This window comes from Chiloscyllium punctatum, chromosome 8 (assembly GCF_047496795.1).
Source record: "Chiloscyllium punctatum isolate Juve2018m chromosome 8, sChiPun1.3, whole genome shotgun sequence".
Classification (NCBI taxonomy): Eukaryota; Metazoa; Chordata; class Chondrichthyes; order Orectolobiformes; family Hemiscylliidae; genus Chiloscyllium; species Chiloscyllium punctatum.
Window position 1 is genome coordinate 62668745 of NC_092746.1, and position 25974 is coordinate 62694718.

General features: G+C 42.4%; 1 protein-coding gene across 1 annotated transcript in view; it reads right to left on the minus strand.

The window, feature by feature from the left end:
- LOC140480594 (contactin-associated protein-like 2) overlaps positions 1–25974 on the minus strand; it is a 2042618-nt gene that overhangs the window by 1352161 nt on the left and 664483 nt on the right. Inside the window, exon 3 of the mRNA XM_072575654.1 lies at positions 25220–25413. Coding sequence (XP_072431755.1) covers positions 25220–25413 — 194 coding nt within the window. The remainder of the gene's footprint in view (positions 1–25219; positions 25414–25974) is intronic.

Consider the following 25974-nt stretch of genomic DNA (forward strand, 5'->3'; position numbering starts at 1 on the left):
AGTACAAAAAAAACTGTTTTAGTTATCAATCCATTACTTGATTTTTATTTTCGGCAATGCAGTCCCATTACTTAGAAATCATTCTTGCTTCTCCTCAGGGAGATCCTAAATTAGGACGACGGACCAGAGAGATAGCATCCATCTGAAAGTTGACAACTATTTTTATTAGCAATTTGGATGAAAAAAAGTTAACCCTGAGCCTACAATAATGGGGCTACAATTAAGCTGCACATTTGCAGAGTCTCTGAAACTCTACAATATCAAAGCTGTCAGATAGTTTTCCTAATGTGCTGCACTGATTTTAAGCTTCTTGTGGATTAAGGGGCACCAGAACAAACCTTATGATGTAATAGCATACATTGTCATCATTATTGTCCACCTCAGAATCCAGTGGAAAGATGGAAGGGAGTAAAATAGTCAGTGCTTCCCTGATTTCTATCCATCAAACTCTGGCATCATCAGCGATATTCTTGTGATACCATATCCCTAGCTGAGTGTGTGGTGCTGGAAAAGTACAGCAGGTCAGTCAGCATCTGAGGAGGAGAGTCGACGTTTTGAGCATAAGTCCCTCACCAGGAATGAGGCTTGTGGACCAGGGGTGCTGAGAGATAAATGGGGGGGGCGGGGGGGGGGGGAGTGGGGGGTGGGGGTGGGGTAAGGTAGCAGAGAATGCAATAGGTAGATGAAGGTGAGGGAGAAGGTGATAGGTCGGAGACGAGGGTGGAGTGGATAGCTGGGAAAGGTGATGGACAGATCAGAATGGCGGTGCCGAGTTGGAGGCTTGGAACTGGGAAAACATGGGGGGTAGGTGAAATGAGGAAACTGGTGAAATCCACATTTATCCCATGTGGTTGCAGGGTCCCAAGGCGGAATACGAGGCGTTCTTTCTCCAGCATTGGGTGGTAACTGGTGATGGAGGAGGCCCAGGACCTGCATGTCCTTGGCAGAATGGGAGGGGGAGTTAAAGTGTTCAGCAATGGGCCGGTGGGGTTGGTCGGTGTAGGTTTCCCAGAGATGTTCTCTGAAATGATCTGCAAGTAAGCGTCCTGTCTTCCCAATGTACAGGAGAACACATTAGGTGCAACAGCTGCAGTAGATAACATTGGTGGAGGTACAGGTAAATCTCTGTTGGATGTAGAAGGATCCTTTGGGACATTGGACAGAGGTAAGGGGAGTAGTGTGTGCACAGGTTTTGCACTTCCTACAGTGGCAGGGGAAGGTGCCAGGAGTGGGGGAGTGGGGGGGTGGGGGCTTTGGGTTGGGGTGGGGGGGGTGGGGGAGTGGGAGGTGCGTGGATCTGACGAGGGAATCGTGGAGGGAATGATTTCTCCAAAACGCTGATAAGGCTGTTAGAGAATAAGGGGATGGTGTTTTTACAGGAGGTAGGATGGGAGGAATTGTAGTCTAGGTAGCTGTGGGAGTCAGTGGATTGTAATAGATGTCTGTGGTTAGTTGGTCACCAGAGATGGAGAGGTGCAGGAAGGGGAAGGAGGTATTTGAGAGGTCCAGGTGAATTTGAGGTTGGGGTGAAAGGTGTTAGTGAAGTTGATGAACTGTTCAACCTCCTCATGGGAGCATGAGGTAGTGCCAATACAGTCATCAGTGTAGTAGAGGAAAAGGTGGTGCCGGTGTAACTGCAGAAGATGGACTGTTCCACATACCAACAAAGAGGCAGGCATTGCTGGGCCCCATGTGGGTGCCCATGGCTACCCTTTTTGTTTCAAGGAAGTGAGAGGATTGGAAGGAGAAGTTGTTGAGGGTGAGGATAAGTTCAGCTAGGCGGATGAGGGTGACAGTGGAAGGGTGCCAGTTGGGATGACGTGAGAGGAAGAAATGGAGGGCTTGGAGGGTTTCATCACGGCGGACAGATGTGTACAGGGACTGAATGTCCATGGTGAGGATGAGGTGTTTGGGGCCGGGGAAACAAAAATCTTGGAGGAGGTGAAGGACGTGGGTGGTGTCCTGAACATAGGTGGGGAGTTCCTGGGCTAAGGGGGACAGGACAGTTTCAAGGTAGGCAGAGATAAGTTCAGTGGGACAGGTGCAGGCTGAGATCATGGATTGACCAGGGAAGTCAGGTTGGTGAATCTCCAGTCACAGGTGGAATTGGGCAGTGCGGGGTTCACGGACAATGAGGTTGGAGGCATCTGTTCCTTGGATGACGTTTCCCACTTTAGAAAATCCAGACAGTCTCTTTCTTCCATGATCACAATTTCCTCTCCTACGTGGTTGATGATGCCCTACAGTTCATCTCCTCCACTTCTTGCACCTCTGCCCTTGAACCCCACCCCTTCCCAATGTAACAAGGACAAACTCCCCTAGTCCTCACCTTCCACCCTACCAACCTCCACATACATCGCATCATCCTCCACCACTTCCACCACCAACAAACAACCACATCACCAGATATATTTTTCCCTCTCCATCCCTATCACCGGAGAGACCATTCCCTCCACGACTCCCTCGTCAGATCCATGCCCGCCCTCAACAGGCCACACCCCACTCCTGGCACCTTCCCGTGTCACCGCAGGAAATGCAAAACCTGCGCCCACATCACTCCCCTCACCTCCATCCAACGCCCCAAAGGATTCTTCTACATCCAACAGAAATTTACCTGGACCTCCACTCGTACCTCCAATGTCATTTACTGCATCCGTTGCACCCGATGTGGTCTGCTCTAAATCGGGGAGTCAGAACACCTGCTTGTGGATCTTTACAGAGAACATCTCTGGCACACCTACACCAACCAACTCTACCGGCCCATGGCTGCACACTTCAACTCCCCCTCCCACTCTGCCAAGGACATGCAGGTCCTGGGCCTACTCCATCACCAAACACTTACCACCCAACAACTGCAGGAAGAACGCCTCATATTCCGCCTTGGGATCCTGCAACCACATGGGATAAATGCGGATTTCACCAGTTTCCTCAGTTTCCCTCCCCCCACATTATCCCAATGCCAAGCCTCCAACTCGGCACCGCCATTCTGATCTGTCCATCACCTTTCCCATCTATCCGCTCCACCCTCCTCTCCGACCTATCACCTTCATCTACCAACTGCATTCTCTGCTACCTTCCCCCAGCACACCCCCCCCCCCCCCCCCCCGCCTTTTATCTCTCAGCACCCCTGACACACAAGCCTCCTTCCTGATGAAGGGCTTATGCCTGAAACGTCAATTTTCCAGCTCCCCAGATGCTGATTGACCTGCTGTGCTTTTCCAGCACCACACTCTCAACTCTGATCTTCAGCATCTGCAGACCTCACTTTCCCCTAGTTGATTTCATACCATATCCCTAACATGGAGCAACATCCAGGATAGGATACATTGGTTATAGCACAGAAAGAGGTTGGCTGGCTTGTAGTGTTCATTTGGAAGAAAAATTCTGCTAATCTACATATTCTTTTTCCTCCAGCCCTGCAAATCTTTTGCATCAAATAATTATTCGAATCCCCTTTTGAAAGCTGGAATTGCATATTCTTCCAAACACTCTCAGATAGTATGTTTTGGATTCTAATCACTCACTTTGTTCAAAAGAAAGTGTTTTTTCACATGTTTTTCATTATTTTGGCATTCATTCACCTTGCATCACCTTGTTTTCCTGGCTGTTGACTTCTCTGCCAAAGCTGTGACCTTCTCTGTCAAGTTTCCCTTCAACCTCTCCTCTGAAGGAGAGCAGCTTCCCCAATCTATCCTCAGAACTGAAGTCAGTCTTCCCTCGAACCATTCTTCTTCTCTATAAACAATGCCTTAATATCTTTCCTAAAATGTGGTGCGCAGAATTGAACACAAGACTCCAGTTGAAGCTAACCAGATGAACCAACATATTTGCATTCCAAAAGTGTGTTTTTGTTCTTCCTAACAATATGCATTTTTTTCAAATGTTCCGGCTACCTGAAAGGGGATTATACTTATTTGTACATTGTTTTTCACAATTGTCGCTGGACAGGATTGCAAGAGTTCTTTTTTGTTGTTTATTATGCCAATCTTCTAAGGATATTGTTTATAACTTTGAAACTTAAAGATATCATATTCCATGATCTGCAACATGTGCGCCATGCCATTTTTTCAAAAGGAATTGTGCAGGAATTTCACAATGTACGACATAATTTTTCCTTCCCTCAACCATGAGTAAATATTTCCTTCATAATGCACTAAAGAGAAGTGCTACCACCAAAACCCCATGGAGCAATTACCTGGAAAAGCCTCCAAATATCTTCATCCCTTCATGTCCCTGTGGATCCTGGGCTGGCAGACACACAATTGGCACCTACCTGACACCTGCAATTGGAAACCTGATGCTCCTCCCCTACCGACTTCACTCAAAGACACAAGCTCTTTCCAGAAGGAAACAAGGTGCTGCACAGGAGGTTGCTAGATAAGATAAGAACCCGTTGTGTGAGGGGCATGGTACTGACATGGAGATAGGATTGGCGATTGGCAGAAGCCAGAGAGTAGGATAAAAGGGTCTTTTTCAGAACAACAGCTGTTAGCAAGGGTCAGTTTTGGGACCTATACTATTTATATTATACATTAACAACCTGGACAAAGGAACTGAGGGCATTGTTGCTATGTTTGCAGATGACACAAAAATAGGTGGAAGGAAAGACAGTGTTGAGGAAGTGAGGAGGCTACAGAAGGACTTTGGCAAGCTATTGTAGATGGAATACAACATGGCAAATTGTGAGGTTATATGTTATGGTCGATAGAAGCTTGGACTATCTTTTAAGCTGGGAAAGGCTTCAGAAATCTGAAGTGCAAAGTGACTTAGATGTCCTAGTTCAGCATTCTCTTAAGGTTAACATGCAGGTTCAGTTGGTAGTCAGGAAGGTAAATGCAATGTTGGCACTCATTTCAAGAGGGCTAGACAGTAAGAGCAGAGATGTCCTTCTGAGGCTCCAGTCAGACTGTATATGGAATATTATGAACAGTTATGAGCCCCATAGTTAAGGAAGGATATGCTGGCTTTAGAGGGGATCCAGAGGAAGTTTACAAGAATGATCCTGGAGATGAAGGGTTTGTCATACGAGGAGAGAATGAGAACTCTGCGTCTGTAATTCATAGAGTTTAGAAGGATAATGAGGGGGTGGCAGGGGATATATCTGATTGAAACTTACAAGATATCGAGTAGCCTGTATAGAGTGGATGTGAAGATGATGCTTCCACCAGTACAGACTAGTACTGGGGGGCCACAGCCTCAGAATGAAGGAATAGCCTTTTAGAACGGAGATGAGGAAGAATTCCATCGGCTATGGGGTGGTGACTCTGTGGAATTCATTGGTGCAAAAGGCTGCAGAGGTCCAGACCTTGAAACTATTTAAGTGATAGTTTGGTTCCTGGTTCATAAGGGGATCAAGGCTTATGAGGAGAAGGCAGGAGAATGGGTTAGGGGAGGCAATGGCCTTGTAGTATTATTGCTGGACTGTTAATCGAGAGACACAGACAGCCAGGTTCGAATCCCACCATTGCAGATGGTGAAATTTTAATTCAATATAAAAATTTGGAATTCAGATTAATGATGACCAAAAATCCATTATTAATTGTGAGAAAAATACATTTGACTCACGAATGTTCCTTAAGAAGGAAACTGTCATCCTTACTTGGTCTGGATGTCATGTGACTCCAAACCCATAGCAATTCGGTTGACTCGTAACTGCCCTTTGGAATAGGCAATAAATACTGGTCCAGCCAGTGATGCCCTCATCCCTTGAATGAATAATTTTTTTAAAAAATCAATGATCGAATGGTGGAGCAGGCATGATGAGCTAAAATGGCCTAATTCTGATCCTATATTTTATAGTCTTATGCTTTCCAAAACATTCCCTGGACCCTAACTTTATCATTTTATGTACTTGTGTAAGGGAGCCAGTCAAGCGTTATCTTAATGTAACCTTTTGTCTGGCATAAATATCTGACATCTGAACATGGGTCCACACCAGACAACCTTGTAGCCAGTACAGTTCAGCTCTCTTGGTGTACCAATGCTCAGTTTAGAGAGTGTGTTACACAAATGGGGACTTGTGGATTAGAGGTTTTTGACATCTTCCTGTTCATCAATATCTGTTTTTCAAGATTAAGAAGACATTTCATCCCTTGCATGGTATAGAAGAAAGTCTCCATGATCATGCAACATTGGATACATACAGAGATATTCCCATTGTTTTGAAGCAATTTCTTGATGACAAGATGGCAATCATCTTATGCTGAAATTAGCAAGAATTTAATGCTATTCAGAAAAGCTGATGCAATATGTTATGCAAGAATTTTCAGGCCTGGAGCAACCTTGTGATGATGTCATAAAGATGCTCCTCACTGGTCATAAATTGCACACAATGGGCAAAGTTAAGGAAAGAAGTACAAAACAAATGAAGAACAGTTAATAAATAATGATACAGTAAGAAGAGAGCTTGGTACATCTATGAATACCATACATTGTAGTATTTAGTCTTAATATATAATAAACTGTATTATCAATAAATCTAAGCCTGATAACATTCTTGACTTTCCTCAACAAATCTGTTTTAAATTCAGACTCTTGGATGCTGTCATAAAACCATTCAACAAAACACAATCTACCTTAATTTACTAACCTTTACTTATTCCATTTCAAATATTTAAACAAATTTCACAGTCCATATAAATGAAGTCTGTTGCACAAATGTTTGTTAATGTTTTTGCATATATATTAAATCATTGTCTTCTAGCTCTGTTACTGAAATAAGCTCAGGATCAAATAGAGCATGACAGGCAAAGAGTTAACATGTCCTGACAGCATGTATTTGCCCCACTGACAACTGTAATAAGACACAAAACCAATTAATTACCTCCACCTCTCATCAAACAGTCAACAAGCCACAAGTAGTTGACAAGTGAGAACTTCTGTGGTGTAAGCAGACTCCAAATTCCAAAACTGCTTCCTATTTTCACTTATCCATTATTTTAAACTGTTCAACTAACATTATAAGATTTTTTCACCTAAATTCCACAATTTGCTTGCTCTATCTTTGACTCAAATCCTTGCCAGTCATCCTGACATTCCTGAAGAAATTCACTGTTTCCTGAAAAAGCATTCCACAGAGACCAGTATTCATCCAGTAGCATATCTATGTATTTAATATTCATACAATCTTATTTGATTAACAGCACCAACAACTTATTTCAGTGTAAGATCTATTATAGCTAATATCAGGCGTGTCCTCACTAATGTATGCGCATGCACAAAATAGTCAGCAGAATTGACAATTTTGTTTGATTTAGCTTACAGTGGCTAGGATTAATTAGAAAAGCCTCAAGTGGTAATAGCGAATATGAGGAAGCAAACCTGTAATCATCCTCAATGACTAAGTTCACAAAGTTGAAAATCATACAACACCAGGTTATTGTCCAACAGATTTCTTTGAAAATACAAGCTCCTTTGGCCAACAAGCTACCTGATGAATTAGCAGCACTCCAAAAGTTTGTATGTTCAAATAAACTTGTTGCACTATAATCTTGGTGTCACGTGATTTTCAACTTTGTCCACCTCAGTCCAACACCAGCACCTCCACATCAAAAGTTCACAAAAACACCAACAAGTGAATGATTTTTTAAAAAATGCACGAGTCCTCATTTGACTATGAACATGGAATGCTTTTCAAAATTCTTTCTTGGCATGTCAACATCACTGGTAAGATTTGCATTTTTTGCTCATCTCTAGTAAAGCTTGAGAACTGAGGGTGAACCAAGGCCATGTGATAAAGCAACACCCAGCAAGCAGTGAGGGAGAGATTTCTGGGATTTTAACTCAGTGAAAAGAAAAGAGTCGCAGTACACTTCCGAATCAGAATGACGAAGTAGCCATGGAGATGGCCACAACCGGAAATGAAGATTCATGTCACACCACAGGTGACTGAACTGCATTACACACGCAAACACAGACACTCCGACAGTCGCACACAATCACACACATAGTCCCAAACACACTCCGACAGACACACACAGACACTCCTACAGACTCATACCCTCACGAAGACCCTCTCTCATTCACAAGATTGCTCTCAAACGCTCACATATACACTCCCACATTCTTACCCTCTTAAAGACTTATACCCCTTTACACTCACACTGTCGCACATACACATACGCACACTCTCTCATCGGAGCTCAAGGTGGCGCCAATACAGTCATCAATATTGTGGAGGAATAGGTGGTGAATGGTGCCAGTGCAGAGGCATAAAGTATAGAGATGTACAGCATGGAAACAGACCCTTCGGTCCAACCCATCCATGCCAACCAGATATCCCAACCCAATGTAGTCTCACCTGCCAGCACCCGGCCATATCTCTCCAAACCTTTCCATTCATATATCCATCCAGATGCCTTTTAAGTGTTGCAACTGTACCAGCGTCCACTACTTCCTTTGGCAGCTCATTCCATACACGTACCACTCTCTGCATGAAAAAGCTGCCCTTTAGGTCTCTTTTATACCTTTCCCCTCTCACCATAAAACTATGCTCTCTAGTTCTGGACTCCCCCACTCCAGGGAAGAGACTTTGTCTATTTATCCTATCCATTCACACCATGATTTTATAAACCTCTATAAGGTCACCCCTCAGCTTCCAACATTCCAGGGAAAACAGCTCCAGTCTATTCAACCTTTCCCTATAGATCAAATCCTGCAACCCTGGCAACATCCTTGTAAATCTTCTCTGAACCCTTTCAAGTTTCACGGCATCCTTCCAATAGGAAGGAGACCAGAATTGCACACAATATTCCAAAAGTGGTCTAACCAATGTCCTGTCCAGCCACAACATGACCTCCCAACTCCTGTACTCAATACTCTGACCAACGCCTTCTTCATTATCCTATCTACTTGTGACTCCACTTTCAAGGAGCTATGAAACTGCACTCCAAGGTCGCTTTCTTCAGCAACACACCCTAGAACCTTATCATTAAGTATCCAAGTCCTGCTAAGGTTTGCTTTCCCAAATAGCAGCACCTTGCATTTATCTAAATTGAACTCCATCTGCCACTTCTCAGCTCATTGGCCCAACTGATCAAGATTCCGTTGTACTCTAAGGTAATCTTCTTCGCTGTCCACTTCACCTCCAATTTTGGTGTCATCTGCAAACTTACTAACTCTACCTCTTATGCGCACATCCAAATCATTTATATAAATGTCAAAAAGTAATGGACACGGCACCCACTGGTCACAGGCCTCCAGTCTGAAAAACAACCCTCTACCACTATTCTTTCTCTTCTACCTTTGAACCAGTTCTGTCTCCAAATGGTTAGTTCTCCCTGTATTCAGTGAGATCTAACCTTGCTAATCAGTCTCTCATGGGGAACGTTGGCGAACGCCTTACTGAAGTCCATATAGATCACAGCTACTACTCTGCCCTCATCAATCTTCTTTGTTACTTCTTCAAAAAATTCAATCAAGTTTGTGAGACATGATTTCCTATACAGAAAGCCATCAGTCCTTGCCTTTCCAAATACATGTACATCTTGTCCCTCAGGATTCCCTCCAACAACTTGCCCACCACTGACATCAGCCTCACTGGTCTATAGTTCCCTGGCTTGTCCTTACCACCCTTCTTAAAAAATGGCACCACGTTAGCCAACTTCCGGCCCTCCGGAACTCACCTGTGACTATCAATGATACAACCATCTCAACAAGGGGCCCAGCAATCACTCCCATTGCTTCCCACAGAGTTCTAAGGAACTCTAGGGAGTTCTACACCTGATCAGGTCCTGGGGATTTACCCAATTTAATGTGTTTCATGATAACCAGCACTTCCTCCTTTGTAGTATGGACATTTTTCAAGATGTCACCATCTATTTCCTTACATTCTATATATTTCATGTCCTTTTCCACAGTAAACTCTGATGAAAAATACTCATTTAGTATCTCCCCCATCTCCTTCAGCTCCACACAAAGGGTGCCTTGCTGATCTTTGAGGGGCATATTATCTCCATAGTTACCCTTTTATCCTTAATGTATTTGTAAAAACCTTTTGGAGTCTCCTTAACTCTATTTGCCAAACTATCTCATGTCCCTTTTTTGCCCTCCTGATTTCCCTCTTAAGTATACTTCAACTGCCCTTATATTCTTCAGTGGATTCATTCAATCTATCTTGTTTACACCTGACATATGCTTCCTTATTTTTCTTAACCAAACCCTCAACTTCTTTAGTCGTCCAGCATTCCCTACACCAACAGCCTTCCCTTTCACCCTGACAGGAACATACTGTCTCTGGACTCTTGTTATTTAATTTCTGAAGGCTTCTCATTTTCCAGCTGTCCCCTTACCTGCGAACATCTGCCCCAATCAGCTTTTGAAAGTTCTTGCCTAATACCGTCAAAATTAGCCTTTCTACAATTTAGAACTTCAACTTTTAGACATACTCTATCCTTTTTCATCACTATTTTAAATCTAATAGAATTATGGTCACTGGCCCCCAAGTGCTTCCCCAGTGACATCGCAGTCATCTGCCCTGTATTATTTCCCAAGAGTAGGTCAAGTTTTGCACCTTCTCTAGTAGGTACATCCACATATTGAATCAGAAAATTGTCTTGTACACACTTAACACATTTCTCTCCATCTAAACCATTAACACGATGGCAATCCCAGTCTATGTTTGGAAAGCTAAAATCCCCGACCATAAGCACCCTATTATTCTTACAGATAACTGAGATCTTCTTACAAATGTGTTTCTCAATTTCCCTCTGACTAATACGGGACTATAACACAATCCCAATAAGAAGATCATCCTTTTCTTATTTCTCAGTTCAACCCAAATAACTTCCCTGGATGTATTTCTGGGAATATCCTCCCTTAGCATAGCTGTAATGTTATGCCTTATCAAAAATGACACTTCCCCTCCGATCTTGCCTCCCTTTCTATCTTTCCTGTAGCATTTGTATCCTGGAACGTTAAGCTGCCAGTCCTGTCCATCCCTGAGCCATGTTTCTATCATTGCTATGATATCCCAGTCCCATGTTCCTAACCATGCCCTGAGTTCATCTGCCTTCCCTGTTTGGCCTCTTGCATTGAAGTAAATGCAGTTTAATTTATCAGTCCGACCTTGTTCTCTGCTTTGTTCCTGCCTGTCCTGATTATCTCCCTGGGTCCCGTCACACCATTCCTCACCCCCACCGAACTAGTTTAAATCCTCCCGAGCAACATTTGCAAATCCCCCTGCCAGTATATTAGTCCCCTTCCAATTCAGGTGCAATCTGTCCTTGTTGTGCAGGTCACTTCTACCCCTGAAGAGATTCAAATTATCCAAAAATGTGAATTTATTTTGCAGATGACACCAAAATTGGAGGTGTCATGGACAGCAAAGAAGGCTGATTACTTCAGATTACAATGGGATCTTGATCAGATGGGCCAATGGGTTGAGAAGTGGCAGATGGAGTTTAGTTCTGATAAATGTGAGGTGCTGCATAGTGGGAAAGCAAATCTGAGCTGGACTTATACACTTCATGGTAAAGTCTGGGGGAGTGTTGCTGAACAAAAAGGCCTTGGAGTGCAGGTTCACTGCTCCTTGAAAGTGTTGTCTCAGGGAGATAGGATAGTGAAGAAGACGTTTTGTATGCTTTCCTTTATTGGTCACAGAGTATTGGGTACAGGAGTTGGGAGGTCATGTTGTGGCTGTGCAGAACATTGCTTAGGTGACTGTGGGAATATTATGTGCAATTCTGGTCTCTTTCCTATCAGAAAGATGTGAAACTTGAAAGGGCTCAGAAAAGATTTACAATGATGTTGCCAGGTTTGGAGGGTTTGAGCCAAAGGGAGAGGATGAACAGGTTGGGGCTGTTTTCCCTGGAGCATCAGAGGCTGAGGAGTGACCTTATAAAAGTTTATAAAATCATGAGGGGCATGGATAGGGTAAATAGTCAAAGTCTTTTTCCTCTGGTGGGGGAGTCCAGAATTAGAGGGCATAGGTTTAGGGTGAGTGGAAAAAAATATAGAAGAGACTTAAGGGGCAACGTTTTCACTCAGAGAGTGGTACGTGTATGGAATGAGCTGCCAGAGGAAGTGGTGGAGGCTGGTACAATTGCAACATTTAGAAGGCATCTGGATAGGTAAATGAATAGGAAGGGTTTGGAGGGATATGGGCCGGGTGCTGGCAGGTGGGACGAGACAGGTTGGGATATAGAGTAAGGCGTTTTAAATGGTTCCCCATGGGAGACTGATTATCAAGGTTAGTTCTCATGAAATACAGGGAGAACGAACCATTTGAATACAGAACTGGCTCAAAGGTAGAAGACAGAGGGTGGTGGTGGAGGGTTGTTTTTCAGACTGGAGGCCTGTGACCAGTGGAGTGCCACAAAGATCGGTGCTGGGTCCTCTACTTTTTGTCATTTACATAAATGATTTGGATGCGAGCATTAGAGGTACAGTTAGTAAGTTTGCAGATAACACTAAAATTGGAGATGTAGTGGACAGCGAAGAGGGCTACCTCAGATTACAACAGGATCTTGACCAGATGGGCCAGTGAGCTGAGGAGTAGCAGATGGAGTTTAATTCAGATAATTGTGAGGTGCTGCATTTTGGGAAAGCAAATCTTAGCAGGACTTATTCACTTAATGGTAAGGTCCTAGGGAGTGTTGCAGAACAAAGAAACCTTGGAGTGCAGGTTCATAGCTCCTTGAAAGTGGAGTTGCAGGTAAATAGGATAGTGAAGAAGGTGTTTGGTATGCTTTCCTTTATTGGTCAGAGTATTGAGTACAGGAGTTGGGAGGTCATGTTGCAGCTGTACAGGACATTGGTTAGGCCACTGTTGGAATATTGTGTGCAATTCTGGTCTCCTTCCTATCGGAAAGATGTTGTGAAACTTGAAAGGGTTCAGAAAAGATTTACAAGGATGTTACCAGAGTTGGAGGAATTGAGCTATCGGGAGAGGCTGAACAGGCTGGGGCTGTTTTCCCTGGAGTGTCGGAGGCTGAGGGGTGACCTTATAGAGGTTTACAAAATTATGAGGGGCATGGATAGGATAAATAGACAAAGTCTTTTCCCTGGGGTTGGGAGTCCAGAACTAGAGAGCACAGGTTTAGGGTGAAAGGGGAAAGATATAAAAGAGACCTAAGGAGCAACTTTTTCACGCAGAGGGTGGTACATGTATGGAATGAGCTGCCAGAGGATGTGGTGGAGGCTGGTACAAATGCAACATTAAAGAGACATTTGGATGGATATATGAATAGGAAGGGCTTGGAGGGATATGGGCCAGGTGCTGGCAGGTGGGACTAGATTGGGTTGGATTATCTGGTTGCATGGATGGGTTGGACCGATGGTTTTGTTTCCATGCTGTACATCTCTGTGACTCTATATCTGGTTGACATGGACGGGTTGAACCAAAGGGTCTGTTTCTGCACTGTACATCTCTATGACTCTATGACTTTATACGCCAGCTCCTCAGCCATGCATTCATCTGCTCTATTCTCCTACTCTTACCCTTACAAGCTCAAAGCACTGGGAGTAATCCAGATATGACTACTGTTGAAGATCTCCTTTTTAAATTCCTGCCTCACTCTCCATATTCTCCCTTCAGTTCCACAATCTTTTCCCTTCCTGTGTCATTGGTTCCAATGTGTACAATGATCTCCTGCTGGTCCCTCTCCCCCTTGAGAACATTCTGCACTCTCTCTGAGACACTTGGTCCTAGCATCAGGGAGACAACGCACTCTTCTGATTTTTCGCTGCTAGCCACAGAAGTGTCTGTCTGTGCCTCGGACTAGAGTTCCCTCATGCAATTGATCTCTTTGTACCTGACATACCCCTCATTGCTTTAGAGCCAGTCTCAATACCAGAAATTTGGGTGTTCATGCTACATTTCCCTGAGAATCCATCACCCTCTACATTTTCTGAAAGAGCATATTTGTTTGAAATGGGGAGAGCCACAGAAGATTCCTACACTACCTACCTGCTTCTCTTACCTTTTTGCGGGTTAACCCATCCAGGTGATTGTGTGTACAACTTTTCCCGCTTCCTATAACTGCCATCCGTCACATCCCCTTGCTCTTGTAAATTCCTCATTGCCTCTAACTGTCTTTCCAACCGATCCATTCAATCTGACAGGATTCGCAACCAATGGCATTTATTGCAGATAACTACAGAAGATGGGCTGTTCCACGTATCCTATGAAGAGGCAGGTATAGCTGGAGCCCATGCAGGTGCCCATAGCTACCCCTTTGGTCTGAAGGAAGTGGGAGGATTCGAAGATGATGTTGTTAAGGGGAGGACAACTTCTGCCAATTGAATGAGTGTAACGGTGGAGGGGTACTAGTTGGGTCGGTGAGAGAGCAGGAAACAGAGGGCTTGGAGGCCTTTGCCATGGCAGATGGACGTGTACAGGGACTGGATGTCCAAGGTGATGATAAGGCATTGGGTAATGAAAGTCATGGAGAAGGGGGAGGGCATGATTGTCGTCCTGAATGTATGTGGGGAGTTCCTGAACCAAAGGGGATAGGATGGTGTCAAGATGTGAGGAGATACGTTTGGAAGGGCAGGAGCAGGCAGAGATGACAGGTTGACTGGGGCTGTGAGGTTTGTGAAGTTTGGATAAGAGGTAAAACTGACTGGTGTTGGGCTTCCAGGACTATGAGGTTGGAGACTGTGGATGGGATATCCCCTGAGGTGATGATGTTGTGGCTGGTCTGGGGGATGATGTTTTGATGATGGGAGGTGAGGTTGTGGTTGAGGGGGCAGTAGGAGGAGGTGAAGTTGCATTCATCCAGGCAAATGGAGAAAAGGCAGTCACACTCTAACTTGTGCTTTGTATAGTGGTCAGACTCTGGAGTCAGGTGATGAGTGGCTCACTGCAGGATTCCCTGTATCTGTACATTCCTATTTTAACATCACCTTCAAGGCACATACAAATCTTGGCAGTTCTAAAATGTCTGACAAAGGAGTTTTCAATACATTTTGACATGGATTTGTGCTAATCATTCCAGAATGTCAATTTAAGGCAAGCAAAATTCTGATAAGCAATAACTTTTTAAAAAAATTTCCTGTCAGTATTAGCATCAAGCATACTTGAACCAAGTATGAACAAGGCTGATAAACAGAATGAACTCTTTCATCTGCCACAAAATGTGACTGAATCTTTGCCTCAGAAGAATCGCTAGAGTCACAGAGTCATAGAGATATACAGCATGGAAACAGATCCTTCGGTCCAACTCGTCCAGCCGACCAGATTTCACAACCCAATCTAGTCCCACCTGCCAGCACCCGGCCCATATCCCTCCAAACACTTCCTCTTCATATATCCATCCAGATGCCTTTTAAATGTTGCAATTGTACCAGCCTCCACCACTTCCTCTGGCAGCTCATTCTATACATATACCACCCTCTGCGTGAAAACGCTGCCCCTTACGTATTTTTTATATCTTTCTCCTCTCACCTTAAACCTATGCTCTCTTGTTCTGGACTCCCCCCACTCCAGGAAAAAGACTTTGTTAATTTATCCTATCCATGCCCCTCATGATTTTACAAATCTCTATAAGGTCACCCTTCAGCCTCCGACACATTAGGGAAAACAGCCAAATCCTCCAATCCTGGCAACATCATCTTTTATGAACCCTTTCAAGTTTCACAACATCCTTCCAATAGGAAAGAGACCAGAATTGCACGCAATATTCCAAAAGTGGCCAAACCAATGTCCTGTACAGCGGTAACATGACCTCCCAACTCCTGTACTCAATACTCTGACCTATAAAGGAAAGCCTACCAAATGCTTTCTTTACTATCCTATCTACCTACTGTTGAGGAGCTATGAACATGCATTCCAAGGTCTCTTTGCTCAGCGACACTCCCTCAAACCTTACCATTACATGTATAGGTCCATTTAAGATTTGCTTTCCCATTTATCTAAATTAAACTCCACTTGCTACTCTTCAGTCCATTGTCCCATCTGATCAAGATTCAGTTGTACTCTGAGTTAACCTTCTTTGCTGTCCACGACACCTCCAATTTTGGTGTCACATCAAACTTATTAACTATACCGCTTATGCTTACATCAAAATCATTTATATAAATGACGAAAAGTAGTGGACCCAGCACCGATCCTTGTGGCACTCCACTGGTCACAGACCTCCAGTCGGAAAACCAACCCTCCACAACCACCCTATGTCTTCTACCTTTGAGCCAGTTCTGTCTCCAAATGGTTAGTCCTCCCTGTATTCCATGAGATCTAACCTTGCTAACCAGTCTCCCATGGGGAATGTTGTCGAACGCCTTACTGAAGTCCATATAGATCACATCTACTGCTCTGCCCTCATCAATCTTCTTTGTTACTTCTTCAAAAAAACTTAATCAAGTTCATGAGACGTGATTTCCCATGCACACATGATTTTCCATGTTGACTCTGCCTAATCAGTCCTTGCCTTTCCAAATACATGTACTTCCCATCCCTCAGGATTCTCTCCAACGCATTGCCCACCACTGAGGTCAGGCTCACTGGTCTATAGTTCCCTGGCTTGTCCTTACCACCCTACGTAAACAGTGACACCACGTTAGCCAACCTTCAGTCTTCCGCCACCTCACCTGTGACTATTGATGACACAAATATCTCAGCAAGAGGCCCAGCAATCACTTCCCTAGCTTCCCACAGAGATCTAGGGTAATTTTATTCCACTTCTTACATGTACTTTCCTCATGACCTCACTGAGTAAGAGTTTCAATTTTGTATAAATTTGCATAAACTTGGAGTTTTAACTACACATCCACTCAAATAAGCTGGGGCCAAGTCTGCTTAAATAAATTTCCTGCGAAACTGATCTGGTGATCAGACATTGCTTTAGTCAGACTGAGTCTAACGGTGGAAAGAAAATCTACCTCCTGGATCACTGGATTAATGTTTACACTTTGATTACGAATGTATGACAGACATATTCAGTCTCAGCCTGCAGTTATATTCTGAGATTCACAGGTACTCCATGGGACAAAATCTCACTAAATATTGATCCACTTCCTTGTTGAAGTTGTTCACATAGTTGAAATTGCTGTTTCTAGAACTATTCCACATCTACACAGATCAATTCCACTTGGGGTGGAGGAGGAACAATCTAGGGGATGGCAGAAAAGAGGGGAGAAACGTGCAGTTGTTTCATGATCGCCAATATGTGCTAATAACCAAGGCCCCTCTATCCAACCGAAAAGCAGGGAAACTGATACACAAAACTGCCTTTTTCCAAATTTTGAAAGTGTGCAAGAGCTACTGATCAGAATACCATTTATCCATGTATTTGTGTAAATGTTGAGAATGCCAGACCAAACCTTTCGGCAAAAAGCAGGGTTCAGCTTACACTTGAGTAATATTTTCAAGAGGTGAAAATCCATTTTCAAGGGTTATAATCACTCAGCATCATTTGGAATTGTGACTGTTAGAGTGAATGTGACCCACAGCTGCTATTTGGACCAGGCTCTACTGCATCTGAAGACTCTCTCACACTTTCCATTCTCTACCTGACTCCCTGATTCAGCATTTCCCTACCTGATCCCTACAATTATTGCTTTCTTACCCAACCTGGTCTCTGTCTCTGCTTTCCTGTCCAACCTGCTGTCCCTGCTTCGCTGCCTAACTCTCTTCTCTCTATTGCCCGCTTGCAACTAATTTCACCAGCCTCCTTGCTTACCATCCCTCTTCTGAGCTCAATATGTGAGAAAGACTCACAGTCATTCAGTACAGAAAGAGACTATTTAGTCCACTTGTCCATGCTGACCAGATATCCTCAACTGATCCTTTTCCAGCATTTGGCCCATATCCCTCTGAATCCTTCCTGTTCATATATCCATCCAGATGCCATTTAAATATTTTATCCATCTCCACCACTTCCTCTAGAAGCTCATTCCATAAATGCACCATCCTCTGCCTCAGGTCCTTTTTAAATCTTTCCCCTCTCAACGTAAACCTGTGCTGTCTAGCTCCGGACTCCCCTACTCTGGGAAAAAGACCTGGGCTATTCACTGTAAGCATGCCTCTGACACTTCAGGGAAAATAGCCTGACCCTCTTCTGCCTCCCTCTCCAGTCAAACCTTGTGGTCCCGGCAACATCCTTGTAAACTTTTTCTGAACCTTTTTAAGGTTAACAACATCTTTCCCAAGGAAGAGAGACCAGCACTGAATGCAGTATTCTAAAACTGGCCGAACCAATGTCATGTGTAGCCATAATATGACATTGCAACTCCTATCCTTAAAACATTGACCAATGAAGGCAAGTGTGCTAAACGTCTTCTTCACTACCATGTCTACCTGCGACTCCACCTTCATGGAACTGTGCGCCTCCACCCTAAGGTCTCTTTGTTCAGCAACACTTGCCAGGGCCCTCCCATTAACTGTATAAGTCCGCCTTGCTTTGCCTTCCCAAACTGCAACACTTCATAAGTCTGTAAGTTAGCTCGCTGAGCTTGAAGGTTTGTTTTCAGATGTTTCATCACAATACTGGGTAACATCATCAGTGAGTGTCTCTGATAAAGTGCTGGTGGTATGTCGCACCTCTCTATTTATAGGTCTTGGTTTCTCAAGGTGGATGATGTCATTTCCGGTTCATTTTAAAATTTCTTTTCAAGGGAAGGTAGATAGGATCTAAATCGATGTGTTTATTGATGGAGTTCTGGTTAGAATGCCATTCCTCTAAGAATTCTCATGCATGTCTTTGTTTCGCCTTTCCCAGGATGTGTGTGTTGTCCCAGTCAAAGTGGTGTTCTTTGTCTATATGTATGCAAACTAGTGATGTTTCTGGTGGCCAGTTGGTGTTCATGCATCCTGGTGGCAAGTTTCCTGTTAGTTTGTCCGATGTAGTGTTTTTTACAGTTCTTGTATGGTCTCTTGTAAATGACGCCAGTTTTTCTGGTGGTATCTAATGGATCCTGTAGGTTCATTAGTCGCTGTTTAAGTGTGTTGGTAGGTTTGTGGGCTACCATGATGCCAAGGAGTCTGAGTAGTCTTGAAGTCATTTCTGATATGCCTTTGAGGTAAGGTAATGTGGCTATAGTTTTTGGGTGCATTGCGTCTGCTTGTTTGGGTTTGTTTCTGAGGACTTGATGGATTGTGTTTATAATGGCATCAGGGTTAGCCCACAAACCTACCAACACAAGACGCCCAGCAATTTCTTACCTCGCTTCTCCGAAAGTCCTGGGATACATCCTTGATCAGGTCCTGTGGATTTATCCACCTTTATGTAACATGGACACTTTTCAAGATACCACTATTTATTTCCCCAAGTTCTCTAGCTCTCTGTCTTTCTCTGTAGTAAATATTGGTGCGATCCTAATACTCATCTCCTGCAGTTTCACACATTAGACAACCTTGTTGGTCTTTAACGGTCTTATTCTCTCTCTAGTTACTCTTTTGCCCTGAATGTATTTGTAGAATCTCTTTGGATTCTTCTGAACCCTATTTACCAAAACTATCTTGTGTCCCCTTTCTGCCCTCCAGATTTCTCTCTTCAGTATACTCCTACTCCGAGGGATTCACACAATCCAGGCTGTCTACACCTGACTTATGCCTCCTTTTTCTTGACCAGAACCTCAATTTCTGTTGTCATCCAGCATTTTCCTATACCTACCAGTCTTGCCCTTTGCACTGACAGGACCATTATTGCCTCTACACTCTCATTATCTCAATTTGGAAGGCCTCCTACCTTCCAACTGTCTTTTTACCTGCCAGTACCCTGTCCCAACAAATTTTGAAAGTTCCTGCCTAACACTATCAAAATTGGCCCTATTCCAAATTAGAACTTTAACTTTTCGATCAGGTCTATCCCTTGCAAATCGTTATATAAAAAGCAACTGATCGTCTACAGCTTGATCCAGTTGTGCAATTTATATTGATGACAATGTTTTTAAAACATTTATTAATTTGTAGTATTGAGTTATTTTTCAATAACATTGACTTCAACAAGTGGGGAAGTAAATTACATTTTGTTTAATTGTGGTTACACTTTCTGTGAGGAATAGCCATGTGGCCCAAATCAAAAGAAAGGTCATGAGTTTATGACCCATGCTAATATCGTTATTTTAATTAACCTGTTTGGACATACAGAGACCTCTGAGGTAGGTGGAACTTCAACTTGGATCATTTGCCTTCGAGAATGGGAGCTACTACTGCACCAGAGGATCCCTCCCAAGCTAATGAAAACTTAAACTAACACGAATGAGAATGAGAACATTCTTTAGAGTAAAAGGCTTTTACTTGAAAGACACAGCTATGTTTTAAAATGCAGCTTAAATTATGTAACAGACTTTAGTACTTGTTTTGAACTTTAATTTATTTTCGGTATCAGCAGTTCCTATACAGTTACACATGGTTTGTTTATTTATCTGACTTTGGTAGGTTTTAGAGGATACTTAGATATATCAGTGAGGACATTTGAAACAATATTAAACCATTATATACTCCAAGCAGATACCCAAATTGTTCTTTTCGTGCTTTCTAGAGATCAATGAAGTTAGCAAGCTAAAAATGACCAATTGCTATAAAAAAGGATGTGATTGACATAGATATCATTACAGGAGGTAGTGATATTAGAAAGATGCCAATCATATTAAAGGAACCAATTAGGAACTGGGTATTAATTGAGCATGGAATTGACCTTGTAAATCTGAAATTGATTATGCACTTTCATGAACTGGAATGCCAGTTAGACACAGGATACCTCTGGTCATGCTGAGGATAGTGCATAGCAAGGGTTACTAGGTCATCATTCATTTTAGTTCAGTGCACAAAAATGAAGCCCAAATGCAGAAGGTCAGCTTCAATCAACAGAATACGACAAGAGGTGTGTGCCCAATCATCAAGGAAATACAGGTTGATATCCCTGAAATGTCCCTGAAAACTGCTTCTTTAATTAAGTATCATTTCTTTTCCACTTAATATGATAAACTTTGTTAATTCTATGAAATTTGTGCAAACATACTTGTATCCAGAATCAGTTTGTAATGTACCTAGACTAGTAAACTTTATGATTGGTTCTCTTGTTTGTCAATAATTGTAAGTGAATTAGGTCTTACAATTAAAGTTAAAATGAACAAGAAAAGTTACGAATGTAATATTTACATAACCTTGGTAGAGAATACTTAAATGGCTAAACAATAGATAATTAAGGACAGACATTTGTTTAAGCTTAACTTCATCCTTTCAGGTGGTATCTGGCTATATGCTGTGCACTCACTCACCTTGAGTGGGAGGAATGATTCTGAGCTGCTGTGTGCAGACTGATGCAATGTTGCTTGGCCATATTTGAGCATTTCCTACTGAATGTTCTTGAATACTTGGTGCTGGGCATTCTGTTTCTGCAGTCACTAACCCAATTTCCTCTTCCATATATTCAAAATTCATCCATCAATTCTATAATGCACGTTTAGTAATTAATATAGTATTTAAGGAAGAAAATAGAACACCTCTGAAGGATAGATTTAACACTGTGAGTAAGAAAATAATGAAAGTTCCACAAAAAAAGAACCTAGAAAATTACCTAGGGTAGTATTTTGGCAGGAATAACCAGCTGACCACAGTTATGTGGCAGCCAGTCAATAAGAGTGGTGAAGGTACCAGCCATAGACAATTATATGATGGGGATAACAAAATGTCACCAAATCCAACATTGGTTGACAGGATCAGAGGTTCAGATGCTGTTTTTAAGCAACATGCTGAAATACATACAGCACCCACAAGCCCACAGCATTTCTTTTGCAAAGGATCCCACAGAACAAACCATCTCCAGGATGAATAGCTTGAGCTCCAGACTCAGGCACCAGGCGGCTCAGAACCTTTCCTGAAGATTCTCTTCTCAGTGGTCCAGGAATAGAAGGAAGTGCTCTTCCTCACTGACACAGTAACATAGGATAGGAGTAGGTCATTCAGTATTTTGTGGCTTGCTCTGACATTCAATAAGATCATAGCTAATCTGTTTGTGGCCTTAACTTCACTTTCTACCTAACTCTGTATTGAATAAATACAATGGCAATTTCTGCTGTTTTATACAGAAGAAAAATTCACATACTCACAACCCTCTCGAAGAAAATAAATTTCTTACATCTGGCTGGAAAGGGAGACCTCTAAATATTAAAATATGTCCTATATTTCAGGTCTTCCTACCCCAAAGAGAAAACATCGACCATTGAGTCTATTGAGTCCTGTCAAGATGTTTTTTAACACTCTACACCTTCAATAGAGGTTTACCCAATCTGTTTAACCTTCCCTCACAGGATCACCGATGACATCAGAAGGCATAGCCAGCTGAATAAGAAAACCCACATGGAGACCACAGTGGGAGGTAGTAGCCATGGATTCACTGGTGCACCTTGTGCAAATGCAGGAAGTAGGTCAGTGAGTTAGTTTGTACTGTGAGGTATGAGCTGCCCCCACCTCACCGCCCCCCCCACCCCCCCCCCCCCATCACCACAGTAAATGCGGCTGTGGATAGGTAGTTATTCAGATAGAGGTATACAGCACAGAAACAGGCCCTTCAGCCCACCATGTCAATGTCAAACAACAAACACCAAATTATACTAATCCTGTTTCCCTGCACTTGACCCATAGCATACTCTACCATAGCATTTTGTGTTCATCCAAATGCTTCTTAAAAGTTCCAAGAGTACCTGACTCCATATATCTCAACCAAAGTTTCTCTCTCAGATCTCCTCTAAACTACTTTTTCCTCACCTTAAACTTTTGCCCTCTGGCCTTCAATATGGCTGTCATGAGGAAGAGATTCTCATGATCAACTCTGTCTATACCTGTGATAATTTTGTATACCTCAACCAGATTCCCCCCACCCCAATCTCCTCTGCTCCATAGAAAACAAACACGAATGAACCATTCTTTCATAATTGAGATGTTTCATCCCAGGCAACATGTGGTGTATTTCTTTTGCACCCTCTCCAGTGGATTCATGTCCTTCCAATTGTGTGACAACCATAAGTGCACACAGTATTCTACCTGAGGCCTGACCAAGTTTTATAAAGTTGTAACAAGACTTCCTTGCTCCAATATTCTGCACACTAGCTCATGAAGGCAAGTATCTTGTGTGCCTTCTTGATCATCCTCTCTACCTGTGCTGAAAAACTTCAAGGATTTATGGACTTGTACACCAAGGTTCCTTTGTTCCTCAATACTCCATGAATTGTTAATGTAAATAACAAACAGCAAGTGTCCCAGCGCCAAACCCTGTTGTACGCTCCTGGTCATTGGTCTCCAATTACAAAAATAACCCTCCACCATTGTCTCCTTTTTGTAAGGAAGCAGCAGGAAAGCCACCTGGTGGAATTTACATGCTTTAGTATGACACATATTTGAAAAAAGCATTATTTTGTAAAAAATAGCTTAATGTATCCACTAATTAATAATTTCACAGCACCAGATGGAAGTAAAATTAATTACTGAGGATCAGTTATGTTATTCATCAAATTTTATTCATGGCATCACTGTTAAAAATCCAATTATACCTGCATGTGAAAATTTGCAGTTCATTCAGAGTTTTCACATTGTTGTGAGTGGGGGAATTAAAGTCCTCACTGATTTGAATTACTTCAAACTCTAGTGTGATAAGAAGTGGGAGGGAGTGTTGCCAGTTAGTATGGTAATGCAATGATGCCACAGGGTAACCTGTTCGAAAAATCTGAAGTTGCAACTAGTTTCAGAGAGTTAATGACAGCAGATGTGCATAGTTTGCCATCAACTCCAAACACTACACAAAAGCCTGGCCATCAGTTGAAAGATTTCATAGTTTCATTTCAGGAACACGGGAGGGGTGGGCTTCCAGTACCATGTTTATTGAACCAATATCAAAATATATTAACGTTTGATGCAAGCTTGATAAAACTTGCATTTAAATTTTTTTTTCTTTTGAGTTGGTTGGCCAGCATACACAGTCATATAAGCCTTGATCCCAGGCATATATGCTTGCACAGTTACTGTTGCCTTGGCTTAGTAAGTGGCTACTTGAAGATTCAGTCCACACCAGGATTAAACATATGACAAAGTACCAATACTCCCTACCTGATGTAGTTCAACAAAGAAAAAAACATGATATTTTAAAAACATATGGTTACCTAAAACTGCATAATCCAAAAATGAGGAATCAACTTTCATAAAAGGAATGTTAGTTAGTAAATTTCATAAATAGTGATCGACCAGGAATTAGTGATTGCTTATCCAAAAATGATTGGATTTTTTTGATTTATGTATAGCTTCAATATAGATTTCAAATTATACATAGCCATATATAACTGCAAACCAATATTTGATAAATTATTCCTACAACAACTAAACTTTAAATTTAAATATTTGGCTTAATTCATTATAAGATATAGAACCATCTTTCTAAGCTGACAGATGAAAGAGCACGTAAATTATGGAATTACTCTTTGTGTGGCTATAGAGAAAATATATTTATTAGTAAATGCATATTCTTAAGGAACTAACCAACATCCTGACAGTATCTAACATGAGCTGAATGAATAGATGTAGTCAGTGTTTTTCTTTCTTTATTTTTATATGCTGATTGTTCGATATTATGTGATGCCTCGGTGGGAGGGTGTACCATTTAATCAATTTGAAATCTGATGGTACAGTTATAATCTTTGCAAAGCTTAAGAAAAAATAAAAACCATGCTAACAGTTCTGTAAAAGGTTTCTCTGCTACCTGGATATGAAGATACATTATAGGAAGAAGGCAAAGACTAACTCTACAGAAAGACACGTTGCGTAAGAAACAGATGGTGATATTTCAAATTGATTTTCTTAAAGTATGAAATTGTAAATATTTCATCATGATACTTTAGGCTAATAGGGTAATTTATCTTTATTGTTATTTCCCTCCCTAGGATGATCCTGATTTCTTATTTATTAGTTATAGCCAAACAATTCCTGTTGCAGCAGCCCTCACACAGTCATATAAAATAAATAGCCTGACCCTTTGCCCGGAAACGTCCCTCTGTTTTCACTGCATCAGAGTCTGCCATCAACTCCTTTGCATGGACATTAATCAGAATCTGAAAGCTACTTCTGGTCTGCAAAATGAAACTCTTGCTTTTGGGACCCATGCTTCATGCTTAAAAGAAATCCAGTTCTCTCTCAGATGCTGCTGTGCCTTGTTATAACTACCCTCCACAATAATACAACATTTTGTTAAAAGTATAGCATGGAGAAAAATATCAGGCTAAATTATAGAGTATTAAGTTGGACCTGTCATGATACTCTCGATACAAAGAATTAACTGTAGGTAGTACATACCCAGATGTTGCCATCCTGGTGGTAAGGTTTCCAGTTCCGCCCTTTATCACTATAAAGTAGTCTGTACTGTGTCACCCAGTCTGAGCTGCTGTACCTGCCTTGTGTTGCGACAGCCGTGACCTGTTTTCTGTTTCCAAAGTCTATTTGCAACCATTGATAATGATCAGAATCCAGAGGGGACCAGCCACCAGCACCTGTGCAATGGGAGGGAAGAAAAAGATGGAGATGTAAATGCCCATGCATCAAGATTATTTCTGGAACAGAAATCAACACAAAAACAAAAGCACACATCCACCTTAAATCTACCACAAATAACATCAAGTAGCATATTGTACATACTACGTACAATATTAAATAGACCAATTACATTACATTACAGTGTGGAAACAGGCCCTTCGGCCCAACAAGTCCACACCGGCCCGCCGAAGCACAACCCACCCTTACCGCTTACCTCACATTACGGGCAATTTAGCATGGCCAATTCACCTGACCTGCACATCTTTGGTGCTGTGGGAGGAAACCAGAGCACCTGGAGGAAACCTACGCAGACACGAGGCCCACGCAGACATGGGGAGAACATGCAAACTCCACACAGTCAGTCGCCTGACGCGGGAATTGAACCCGGGTCTCCAGCGCTGTGAAGCAGCAGTGCTAACCACTGTGCCACCGTGCCGCCCACCAATGTAACCTAAATATTTTATCGATACATTTCTTGTCACAGAAAGCCAGTTGTTGCCGGATTTATAGTTACTGCT